Source organism: Ochotona curzoniae, unplaced genomic scaffold (assembly GCF_017591425.1).
Source record: "Ochotona curzoniae isolate NIBS_2020 unplaced genomic scaffold, NIBS_Ocur_1.0 contig_3332, whole genome shotgun sequence".
Taxonomy (NCBI): Eukaryota; Metazoa; Chordata; class Mammalia; order Lagomorpha; family Ochotonidae; genus Ochotona; species Ochotona curzoniae.
Genome location: NW_024465816.1, coordinates 6,554,664 through 6,568,018, shown reverse-complemented (window position 1 = coordinate 6,568,018; position 13,355 = coordinate 6,554,664). Strand labels below are relative to the sequence as shown.

Sequence of the window (13,355 nt, the reverse complement as noted above, 5' to 3'; positions counted from 1 at the left end):
TTCTTCGAAATTAAGACTATTGTGCACATTTCATAAAAACAAAATGTGACTCAAACCGACTGAACAACCTACTTAGAAAAATGTTTTATGTACTCCCGTGTCTTTAATCTGTGAGTTCTCAAGATACAAAGTATCTGTGCTACTCCTTCCCTGTTAGGCAAAATGACCCATTTTATCTTTCTCTACAAAAATCAACTCGCACAAAAGTTTAAGTTTTAGTGAAAAGTAATACTTTTAATTTTATACTTCAGCTTTAACTACTACATATCTCATACAACTACAGAAAGATACAACAATAAAAACATTGAACAAATCAACAAAAAGCCAAAGGCATTCCCGCACTATTCACTTTCCTGACCCTGTTGTAACAAACTATTTGGCCAGAGTCACGGCAATGCCTGCTCTGAACGCCAGCTCAAGTGACCAGTCTCGATGAAGGGCATGAGGGTACAGGACACGGTGGTCCAAGTCTCACTCAGGGAGGCTATCAGTGAAGCCAACACTGACACTCTTCTTGCTCTTGGTTCTCTCAGAGGTGTAGGAACGGACTAGTTCTTCTTGGGTCATGACGGATCGCTCTGCTTGAGAAAAGGAATAGCCACCTGGAAAGACAAAGCCAGAGGAATCTGTTAGGGAATACAGAGCTGGTGAACAGTGGCAGGAATCAAGATTCCAGCTGGATGGAGACACATTGGCCTGTAGCTGGGGCAAACTGTGTTACAGTCATGAGAGCCCTTTACACAGACTCCATGCCTGGGCACGCAGTTCATCTACAAAGGATGTCGCTGTGTGTTTTATAAAGCCCTACTGAAGATTCTACTGTGCAAGAGGTACAAAACAAATTCTGTTCTCCTACAGGGTGCAGCCTGGCCGGGACTGTGTCACTCTGCTATCTTCATCATCTTTGTCACCTGCTGAGGATGAGCCAGCAGAGGCTTCTAATTATTAGGGGAGGGCTGAGCCCAATCCAAGGAGCTCCAATTGTGTCCTTTAGGGCCCCTGACTTCCTCCACCAGCTCCTCTTCAAGAAGAGCGACTCTGGAAATGTCTGAATCTGTCTTTTTTTTTTTTTTTAATGAATCTGTCTTATTACAAGTGGCAGCTTAACCCATAAACACTTTTGGGAGCAGTGCTGGTACTCGGTACAGAGAACTAACAAATAGTTCCATCTTCCTTGGACCCCAGAAAACCTTGACTATTGGGACCCCAGGAAGGTCACATGTTCAGATTAAAATATGTCACACAGGGGTGGGAATTTAAGCCATTGTTTAAGATGCTGTATAAGACATTCATGCCCTGTGTTGGAGTGCTGGGTTTGAGTTTTGATTCTGGCTGCCAGCTCCAGCTTCCTGCTAATGCACAACCCAGAAGTTAATGTTGATAATGAAGTGATTGGGTTCCTGCCATGCACTGGGGCAGTCCTGGCTTCCGCTTTGGCTTGGCACAGTTGCAGCTATTGGGGGCATTTGGAAATTGAATCAGAAAATGGAAGATCTGTTTGCCTTTCTAGGTTTTTGTTTCTCTGCCTCTTTTTTTTTTTTACTTTTTAAAGTTTTTTTTGAGATTTTATTTTAAAAAATTATTTATTTTTCCATGATACATTTTTGTAGGTTTAAGGATTCCTCCCTGGCCCTGCCCTTTTTCCCACCCTATTTTCTCCTCCCCCCTTTCCCCACTATGCTATTACAGTAGTATAGTCCTTTAGTAACAGTTACAAACGTAACACGTTGCTATTAGGTACACATGAAGTTACAGGTGTAGACAAAGATAGAAACCCTAGTAGATTGTCAAGGTATTCAATTTAACTGTTTCACTAGGAATAGAGATGCTCATGGCAACATATTTGCACTGCCTCTTAAATAAATAAATTTAACAAATGCAACAAAACATAACTTATACTGAGCTACGTAATCATTATTTCTTTCCAGATATGTGGGTACTTTAAAAAGCTCATAGAAAATGGAATCAAGAAATACATTTGTTGCATTGGTTGGAGTCCCAGCTGCTAAGCTTCCTGTCTGGCTTCTCCCTAATGCTCCTGGAAAGGGAGAGGGGCATGGCCCAGTGCTTAGGCCCCTGTCACTCACATGGGAGACCCAAACGGGGTTCTAAGCTTTGCAAAAAAAAAAAAAAAAAAAAAAAAAAAAAAAATCCTGGCCTTTGCAGCCATTTGGAAAAGGAATTCGAAAATTACGCTGTCTCTCCACCACTCTCTCTTTGTCCTCTTCACACATCTCTTTCCAGCTTTGCTTTTTACGTAAATAAACAAATCTTTTTTAGAAAAACTATACTGACTTTCATAAATTTTGTACAAACATAATTTATCTTTGAATTCCATTTTCCCCAGAGTTTTAAAAGCACACTTGTACATCTAAGAGTCATTGCTTGGTTCAGTAATGACAGAGGACTGGGGCTGGTGAGGCAGCCTAAGAGGGGAGGCTATGACACTGGAATCCCATGCAGGTGCCAGTTTAGAAGCCCTCTCTCCCTCCTTCTCCCCGTAATTCCACCTTTCAAATAAATAAATAAATCTTATTATTTTTTTTTTAAACTTGCTAGTGAGGAGCCATGTTCTTTGAAAGAAATAAATGACAAATGGCTATGCCTCTGTGTGTTCCTCTGAGTTGTTCATAATGAAAGCTTCTATGTAAAGAGATGAGTAAGTAGCGTGTAGCCTCCTTGGTGTACTGGAATCTCCCAGAAGCTGGGGAAGCTCTCACTGCCTCGTAGATGCTGGACCAGCAATTGTCCGACGTGAAGATGCTTTTGCCAAACCCCCATTTGGAAGAGGCCCATTTTCCTGGTCGGATGCTTAATCTTCAGGCCACAGGATGGCAGGTGTATTCTGCCCCATCCAAAGCTCTGGGTGCTCTGTTGGAGTTTGTCAGCCTCTACACACTCATAGTATGAAATCTTTCTTTTCTAAATAAAGTTTTTTGCTTTGGTTCTCTAAATAAATGGGTTTTATTCTAAATAAGTAGAGGGGTTTTTTTCTTTTTCATCAGTTTTGTATCCCTTTGCTGTTTATGGTATCCCAACCTGTACAAAGTTCTGACCTTGGGAAAGTTGGATTTGACTTGATTCAGGGGCAACATCTATTGTTTGGAAACCTGGGAGGGTTTTCCTTTTCCTGATGTTCCCAGGGTGACAGTGAGAGCCAGAGCGGGAGAAGAGCCCCACTGCCCACCTCGGGTCCCCAGACTGACAAAGATGCATGATCGGCTTGCTGGGCTTGTCCTGCTGAACATTTAACTGTGCTCTGCATCCATGGGGGAAACCGCCAGCTCTTCCCAGTTCCCACCTTCATTCATCTTGCAGGAAGTCCTGACAGCCAGAGTCTCACAGAGGGAGCTTTGGGAGATTCTCCAGGGACCCAACAGTGAACTGGGCCTGACTGGCTTCTTAAAGTGCCAGCTCCCTAAATCCTTAGCTGCAGAATCTAATGAGAAGTGGGGACCACAGAGGAAGGAAAGGGAATGTGGATTCAAGGACCTTTCAGATGATTTTTTTTCTTCTTTCTGGTAAAACATTTAGCAGACTTCTAATCAACCACATTATTTTTCATCATAATTGTCCCACTTAATTCATTTATTATAAGTTTGGAAGCATAATAAAATCTTAAGGTCAGGATTTTTTGTGTTGTGTTGAGTTGGCATATTGTAACTCAGAATTTTTTTTTCATACTTGAGTTGTTAGAGAACTTTACAAATTCATGGTGTTTAGGTCTGGGAGCTAAAATGCTGCAAGCTGGCTGGGGGGCGGGGGTGTGCGGTTTCTCTAAGCAAGGAGAGACAATATGAATACAGAAGGCAATCTTAGCATCTCATAGCATCTCAGTATCTCATACTCCAATAAAATGTCTAACTCGCCAATTGTATTTTCTGTTTACATTTTTTAAAAACATGAAAATAATTCCTTCTTTTTATTATTTTTTAACATACATAATTTTATTACAGAAGAATTTAAAAAACAAAATGCGACATTCTGAAAACCCCCCAAATTAGCTGTTAATATTAATTCCTACAAGTTTGCAGTGCTACCAAACACAAGAAATTAAAGAAGCCATTAAATGTTTAGGAACATTCAACTCAGAAGCTTTCAAATCTAACTATAGTAGCCCCTCAAAAAGCTACAACCCGCATTTTAAAAAACTGGTATTTTCTCTACAAAGAGTCTTACAAGCTTCACAAAAAATCTGTACAGTTTTTATACTGAAGCTAATATTGAGCTGCACTTGAATTTACATTGTTTTTCTTTCCTTTTTTTTTTGAATTCACTTTAACAAAACATTGCCTGAACACATTCTACATGCATCATTACAAGACAGTCATTTATTCTTCATCTTCCTCTTCTTCCTCTTCTTCTTCCTGCTCATCTTCTGGATCATTTTTCTTCTTTGAGCCGTTAGGCCTACTGGGACCCTTCTTTCCTGCCTGGCTTTTGCCCTTGGCACAGTATGCGGCAATATGCTTCTCATATTTCTCCTTTAGGTTAGCTGCTTTCTGTTCATATGGCTGTTTGTCTTTGGCTGAGTGTTCAGACCACATTTCACCCAGTTTTTTGCAGTATCCCTAAGGGGCAGCGCTGGGTGTTCGTTTTTGATCTTTGTGCGATGTTCAGATGTCTCTTTGGAACACTGCAATCGTTCTAAGTTTCCCTTCTACTGGCCTGTGGGAGGTATGTAATTTTTCATTTCCTGGTCATAGTGAGCTTTATTGTTCTTTGCCACACCTTCTAACTTGGACTTCTCCTTGGCAGACTTGGTCTTCCATCTCTTCGGGCATTTCTTGGAGAGCTTGGTGAAATTGCCCGAAGGGTCTGGGTACTTCTTCTTGTGCTCTTCCCAGCAAGTCTGCATGAAGAAGGCATAGGAGGACATCTTGCCCCTCGGCTTGTTGGGGGTCTCCTTTACTCTTGGCAACAGGATGGCGGCCGCCTGGTGAAAGCTTTTCCTCAGAGTCCCACAGAGTGACCCGGTCCTACAGCAACTAGCAATGTCTTCTTGCAGGATGCTTTTCAAACAGTAAATGAGACATATTTTTCTGTACTTTATTTGCATTCAGTGTGATTTTGTAGTCATTCACAATCTTGAAATTTTGAAAGGTTTTATATTAGTTTTAGGAGCAAATGATTGTTGCCTAGAGCATTTATTCCTTTTAGTATAAACGTATCTGGCTAATCACATTCCATGATGCTACAGCAATGCCAACAGCAGGGAGTCGCAAAAAGACGGGGACACTGAAGCTCAGAGATGACAACTGTCTTGCCTAACAACCTGTAGCTAGGTAAGTGGCAGAGCTGGGATGAAGTTTGATATTTATCCTATTTCCATGTCTCTGTTCTGAAAATGAATAGTGTGGCCTTCTAGAGTGACTGAAGGTCCAGTCTGGATCTAAAATAAGAGACATAGCTTTGTACAACTATTATTTATTAATGTGTAAGTGAGGAACCACCAGGTTATTCCTTCATTCATTCATTTCCACATGCTGTCTCCAAACAGTTGTTGCAAAAGGGTTCAAGTGTTTCATTGAGACCCAAGTTCCTAGACTGTGCTCAAAGGAAAACGCTTCTATTTTACTCATATTTATAGTGTATGTTGGAGAGATATAAATGGTATTGATTGTCAATGAATTCACTCAAAGAAGTTTGTTTTTGTTGAGTATCCACTCTGTCCTTTGAATTCTTCTACTTGGAATAGATGAGTGAAGAAAACAAAAGACCTTGCTCTCTTGGAACTAGGTTCCAGTAATAAAGATAGATAAGCAAGGACATAATTTTTAAAAAGTTAATGATGTGTTGCACAAGAGGTTAACAAAGAACTACAAACAAAAGAAAATATAAACTGGAGACAGAGAGTGGGGGTGTCAAAAAGCAATAGAATGGTCAGGGCAGGCCTCATGGTGAAGGTGACATTTGGGCCAAGACCTGGAGGAAGTGAAGGTGTGAGCTGTGCAGAAACATGAGGGATTAGCAGTGTAGGCAGAGATAGTACCTGTACAAAGCGCTGAGGTGGGAGCATTCCTGGAGTGTTAGGAAGAGGCGTGCATGAGTGACATGAAATGAGGAAGGAGGAAGAAGTACGGGGGGAACTACACCAGAGAAGTTGTGGGAGTGAAGGTCAAGTCCACGTTTGTTGGCCATTTGAAGGATTCGGGATTTTACTGTGAGTGATAGATGGATAGCTATTATAGGGTGTTGAGCTATAAATGCTTTAAATGGATCATATTGGCTGCTATGTGAGGGACTAGTTTGGAATTAGGGAGACTTGTTAGGGGGGTTATTGCAGTAGTGTAGAAGAAAGAAAATGTTGGTGATTCAAACCAGATGCTATCAATGGAGTGAGCAAGAAGTCAGATTCAATATAATGTGACTGCAGAACCAAGGAAAAAGTTGGTGTAGGAGAAGGGAAAAAGGAATTAAAAACGACTTTCAGGAGTTTGACTTGGACAACTAGAAAAGTGGAAAAGGCTGTAGAAGGGGCACAGTGGGAGAGGAGCCCATGAGTTCAGTTAGGGGAACACAAAGTTTGAAATACATATTAGACAACAAGCAAATGGGAATGGGTGATGAAGGGGTGGCAGGATGCCTGAATTTGGTATCTGAGAGAGAAGTGTGGGCAGGGCAAACAAATTTGAGTGTTATCAACAAGTGCGGAGACCAGGATAAGATTATCGGTGAAGTGAATATCCATAGGTGGGAGGGAAACAATTGAAGAACCAAATCATGGAACATTTACATTGTAAGAGACTGCATTGAAGAGACATCAGTCAAAAATGAAAAACGAGTAACCTGTAAGATCAAAGTCACGAGTGTGGCATGCTGGAAATACTTTGCCCCTAGAATTTAAAAACTCTACGACTTAGTAAGAAAAAAGGGGGAGGGGCAATTACATTTCAATTCCAGCAAATACCAGATTTTCCTTTATTGTTAATACCTTTTTGTTTGGCTTCCCTTCTCTTTTTTTTTCAGTACAGAATTTAGCGTTAACATCCCCATATAAGGCCCAAGCTTTCCATTAACACATTTCTCAGACATATTTCTTATTAAAGGAAGAGGAAATAGAGTAATTTTAAGATGTTCTTGTGGTTAACTTTTACACCAAAAACAAAACAAAAAAGGATATAGAAATTTTCTTTAGGTAAAAAAATGTCTAGACCCAGATGCCACTTTCACGTTTAAACGGAATATTTCAAATCCACTAAAGGATCTTGAAAACATTGGAATTTCACAATGAATGATTTTATGATTTAGACATGAGGGACCAAGAATTATTTTCTTTCAAAATATACTTTGGTTTAGGCCAAACACAATAATTCCTCCAAAGTAATTGATCACTCCTTGTCTTTTAAGAAATATCTCTTTTTAAAAAATAGATAATAACATGAATATTCTCCCTTGAGTTATTCTTTATACTTTGGCACAACATACAGAACATCAAGTTTACCACCTTCACTGCTGGTGGGTGTGCAGGTCAGTGGTGGTCAGCACATCCCCACGTGGTACAGTCCTAACCACTGTCCTCTCCAGAGCAGCTCTTTTCCGTTTGCAACACTACACACAAGGGGACATCAGAGAGTCTGCTAACTGGGATAAAATGTAAGTGGATTTTGGCAAGAAAAAGCAAAAAGTCATGTCTTGTGGAAGATCCCTCATATGGATGGATTTCAAAACAATTGCACTAAAATAAACGTATCTTTTATCCCCATTTCTACAAACTTTTGAATTTCCTGCACCTGCCATTTCCACCTGCCAGCCATCAGTGCCCACTATTCCCTTTACGACTACTGCGAGTACCTTACGTCGGTGGCATCTATGGTATTGCTCTTTCTGTTACTGACTTATCTCACTGAACATAGTGCCTTCCAGCAGAATGACCTGGCTTTTATTATTTATCCTTCTTGTTGAGCAGATGGAGCTTCAGGGTCATAAGCCACAGTATTGCCTGTTTTACTTACGGGGGGCACTGAGATCAACAGAAGTGTTCTCTAAGACCACGTCGAGACTTGCTGCTTGCACCCTGGGAATAAAACAATACAGCGAGATTTCAGTTCATTCTGCCAACTCTCAGAAGAATTTCATTGGAAGAGAATCAGGTGATGAGGTGAAAATGAAAACAAAACAAAACCTGTCATCACATTTTGGAAAATACTCACATATTAAAAAATAAAAAGGGGAGGTCCTCCCATCATGGTCAGCACTGTTTCCCCGAGCACATTTCTTGCACAGAATGTTCCTGAGTGGCCTTTCCGAGGTGCTGCACTGTCCAGAGCACTAAAGGTGCTGCCTGCAGCTGCCCAGAGCACCACACGTGTCCTGTGGCCCTTGTATCACTAACCTTTGTCCTGGCTCCCTTTTCTATTGGTCCAGGTGCAATGACTGCCTCTTGGCACTGCAGTACATTAGCCTGATTCACGACTCTTGGCCATGTGTCAGGAAAGGTCGGCCCTCCTTAAAGCTGGGGTGGCTTCTTCTGTAGCTCCCACAACTCATTGGAAGAGCACAGTGCAAACCCACATTCAAGACCTCTTCCATTGCAAGTCATGGGATCATTTTATGAATTTATCCCCTCCAAGACTGCCACTGTTCAGGAATTTAGTTGTTGTTTAAATTTTTCCCTTAAAAGCAATCCTTACCCATGCAATCTAGCCTGATGTTTTCCCACTTCTTGAATATCACCTGCCCTACTGTATCTGCCACATACATTGATTTTTCCAGGGATTTGAGGAGCAGGGAGCTTGTGACAAACTACAACTGCTGTCAGTGTTCACAGTGGTCCTACCAATCTCTTGCCAGAAGAGCCAGCTCCCCTCATGTGACTCAGCTTCCATGCCAAGGCTGGTCCTCTGCCTCTCCTGAGCTGAGAACTTACAAGAATCAGACAGGGATATTTCTTTTGCTTACCTATACATCACCTGAAATGCATTTGGCTATGAAATTTCTAGAACTCACGTATCTATCTCTACTCTCTCATATTTTTCATGGGTCAAAGATTTTAAAAACAAAAGAAAAAACCCAAACATTGCTTTCCTTGTCTCCTCTGTGATTCTGCACTCTCTGATATTCACCAGAATTAGTTTCTTGGAGAATTCTTTGGAAATAAGTAAAGGTGACTACATAATTGAATATCCTGGACCTTGCACAAAAACTTGCATAGCATGCATCATGTTCTGTTTTGATGTTCTGTATCACTGTGTAGTCCGTGCACAGGTTTTTCCCAGTATGCACTTCCCAAGAACTTTTTGAAAAGTTTTTTTTTTAATTTGCACCAAAGTAAAATCATTTACTCCATAATTTTTTGCTGTTTTAGTTCCTTCTTTAGTTCCTTTGCTCACTTTACTGTTACTTGGTGGTGCATTCTTTGCTGACGTCTAGAAACATTTTGTCCATTTTGGCAAATTTGCCTTTTGTTAGACAACTTCTCTCTCACATATTTGCACTGTGTCTCAGTGTCTTTTATGGAAGTGCGTTTTGTGCATGAGAGAGTGCAAGGCCCTGAAAGTTCAGTGTCATGCATTTTGGCAGAGGTCTCCCACATCAAGATAAAGGCTAATTTCCTTTCCATATGGAATCTTCCTCTTAAAACCTCCCAGTCAAAACCTCTACGGGTAGTGGTTGCTCAGAGTTTTAGCACTATTTTCATAATTGATATCGTCTGCTTTTTATAATTAGTATTGTCTGTGTATCCCCACGTCCTGTTTGGGGAAGAAGGGACAGCTCTACAGGTATGACTTCTAGATCAGGATTCCAGTTGGACAAGTACTCGGTAAGCTGGGGGCTCACGGACAGTCTGCAAGCAGCTATGAGGAGAAAGCGGGGGACAAGGCAAGGAGAATGGTTTTTGAACAAAGAACAAGATAAAGGGAACCACCTTACCTCCTTTCTGGCATTTTAGAGAGATCGCGTTCTGGACCTTTGCTACGTTCCATCTCTCGAACTTCTTCTAGAAAAGATTTATTGCAGGTATTTCTCAGCCTTTACATGAGAAAGATAGAAAGAGGATAACATATGAGCTATACACACACCAGCAGGGACAACTTTCTCTCCTCTTAGGAGACAACTGAATCTCCGCACCCTATAGGCAATGTGGTGGAACACGGTGCACCCATTTGTAGCCTCTGTGTGTGACGCAAATGCTATGGGATGCGGCGCTGAGAGGAGCAGTGTAGGTCAGCCCCATCCCACTCACCTATAGGGCCATCAGGGTGTATACAGGACGCAGGAGAGATGTGACTCTAGAAAGTGCACCTGCCCAACTGCTGACAGACTCACAGGACTGAGACAGGATTCTATGCACCCCAAGTAACAGGGCTCTTCAAAACACTCGGGGAAAATGGAATTAAAAGATGAGCTGATTTTAAGGCAAAGCAATTTTGAGATCTTTGGTAGTTTATTTTTTTTTCTTCATGATATGCATTTTCTTATGAGCTTTTGTGAAGACATTCAGCAGCTTTTTTGACTATGGGCACTGGGAATTTTGATGTTTAAGTTAGTATTCAGTTGTGAGTAGCCATGCCATTTACAGCAATCATGAGGGTGGAGTGGAAGTCTCAATAGGTCATGACTCAGAGGTGCCAACACCTGCCTTGGAACATACAAGGTGAGCCAGTCTCCCCTTCTTTGGCGATATACTCTCACTGGGGGTCTGCATCTATATTCAAGCATTCATCATTCATCCACTCATTCCCTAAATGATCTCTTACTCTGCCAAAACAGACTCACTTCTACTTTCATGAGAAGTCCAAACAAGAGGGAGACACCTATGAGTGACAGGATGATAAATGAAGGATAGGGCTGATGAAAGGGAATGCACACGATGCTGCAGCAAAGCGAGGCAGAGGTGGAGGCACATGGAGGGGTCCGCCAAGACTCCTCTGAGAGGGTGGGATGGAGCTGTGGTCTAAGAAAGGCCTGCAGTGGGGGCAGTCAGAGAGGAGCATTCCTGACAGAGCAAACATCAGACACAGAAACTCTCCTGGGGGTGTAAAGAGAGGAGCCAGGTGAGGTGGCCCAGAGCAGAACATCCCTGGCCTTGAGGAGGATTTGGCCTTGATCTTGGGAAGAAGCACAGCAGAGGCATCGATCAAGGATGGTGTAGGAACTTCTGGCTTATTGTGACTATTTTTACCACCTTGCACGTATAAAATAAAAGTGTGAAAGAGTTTAGGGTGCTAGTAAGATTCCATGATTTATGGTTTTTAGATGGGGTGAAATGAACAATGATGGTGAGAAAACAGAGGATTGGTGGATTCAGAGAGACCAGAGAGATCAATGGTCCAATTTCAGAACAAAGTCCAGAAATATGATACCATGGTCTTCAAAGTAACTTTACAAGCAAAAAGCAGAGGTGACATCTTGCAGCGAATGAAGTTATAGTTTGTGATACTGAAATCGCAAATGAATGTCAATTTGAATCCAGCTGCTCTACTTCCAGTCTAGTTCTCCTCTGATGTGCCTGGGAAAGCAGCAGGTGATGGCACAAACACGTGAGCCACTTATGTTCAGACCCAGACAGAGTTCCAGTCTCCTGGCTTTCGCCCTGCTCAGCCTCGGTTATTATGTCTATTTGGGGAGTAAACCAGCAAATGGAAGATCTATCTATCTATCTGAACTCTGCCTTTAAAATTAATTAAGAAATCTTTTAATAAAATCAGCAACCTCAAATACTAATATATACCCAGAGGAAAACATTTTCTTGTATATAAGTGATCTATTACTATTTAACGAATTTTCTAAGCTTCTGCCCACAAAAAGAAGTTAGTATCCTCTGTCCCCATTGCTCTATTCTACCAATGTTTTAACTAAAAGACTGTGGTATCATTCCATCTATCTACTGCAAACCTTTCTAGGTAATTGAAACGAACCAAAAGCAAGTGGATAAGCGACAACTTTACCACACATACTCTTCTCCCAGTTGATCACAAGACTTAGCCATCATGAAGACTTAGCAAGGAATTACTAGGGAAAAATCATTCCACAAAAAATGAGGAAGGAAAAGCAGCTAATATGTGGTTTAGGTCTTGGAAAAAGAGGAGTGAGACTTTATCCCAATTGCAAAAACTCACGACTCCTACTTATGAAAAAGTTATACGTAGTATGCATTCATCTGGACACTGCAAGACAAATTAAAAAACAAGCAAAACCAATAGAGAACATTGTAATGACATTTTGGTCATGAGCTAGAAATTAAATTATTTTAAGATGTTAAAGACAGACACAAAATGTGCCACGATCCTCCCCCTCCATTTCCCTAGGAGAGTTCGTTCAAGCAAAGCAGCGAACTCTGTTGGCTCTCAGGAGGGCAGAGGAGACAGCTGTTCCTCTCCAACCACACTCCCAGGTTTGCACGCCAGGGATTCCTCTTCTGTGGGGCTCTGGCACTCGCAGGCCTGTCATCATCGTCATGGCATTGCCCCAGGAAGGGGATGCTATTGCTGTTGGTCAGCAGTGAACACCTGTCTCTGCCTTCAAAAGCTCATGTCTTCTCTCAGGACAATACAAATAAATATAAGGATTAACACCTCAGTACTGAGAGCCACCTGTGGTGTCACAATCCCATATGAGAGCTGGTTCAAGTCCCAGTTGCTCCATTTCCAATTCAACTCCATGACTGGCCTTTTTTTTTTTTTTTTTGCCATTTGGAGAATGAACCAGTGGATGGAAGAACTGCTCCTCCCCCACTCCCCAGTATTTAACTCTTCCTTTCAAATAAATAAATAGATCTTTTAAAAAAATTAAACCTCACTACTTTTACCCTGTCTCTTATTGCTAACTTTGGTTGACAAACTAATACCAATATAAAGATTTCTTCAAAGGACTTCTTCAACTGCCAGTCAAGACAGGGCTTCAAAATGAATTGACGGAAAAGACCACACACACACACACACACACACACACACACACACACACACACACACTCACACTTACACACACACACTCACACACACATACATACACACATACACACACATAACACACTCACACACACATACACACACATACATACACACATACACACACATACACACACATACACGCACACACATACACACACTCACACACATACACACACATACACGCACACACATACACACACTCACACACACACACATACATACATACACACACACACATACATACACACACATACACACACTCACACACACACACACGGGATGTGGCAGGGATCTCACCCATCGGCAGTAAGGCTTTAGTCTCCACTTTGAGACTGACGGATAATTAAGATTTCCTTGGTATATTGAAGAATTAAGAAAGAACTGAACATTGAGAAGCAAAATTACTACTATTCCTTCCAGGGTATACCTTTCTCTGTTCATAAATTTAGTTAGAAATTTATA

General features: G+C 41.5%; 1 protein-coding gene and 1 pseudogene across 1 annotated transcript in view; both read right to left on the bottom strand.

Moving 5' to 3' along the window:
• Nucleotides 1–2,964: 2,964 nt before the first annotated feature.
• Nucleotides 2,965–5,059, bottom strand: LOC121156276 (annotated as a pseudogene).
• Nucleotides 5,060–6,721: 1,662 nt separating this feature from the next.
• The window catches only part of LOC121156275 (phospholipid-transporting ATPase IB-like), a 96,924-nt gene continuing 90,290 nt past the window's right edge, over nt 6,722–13,355 (bottom strand). The window contains exons 34-36 of the mRNA XM_040979890.1: nt 9,874–9,972; nt 7,956–8,017; nt 6,722–6,747 (exon numbers count right to left, since the gene is read on the bottom strand). Coding sequence (XP_040835824.1) covers nt 6,722–6,747; nt 7,956–8,017; nt 9,874–9,972 — 187 coding nt within the window. The remainder of the gene's footprint in view (nt 6,748–7,955; nt 8,018–9,873; nt 9,973–13,355) is intronic.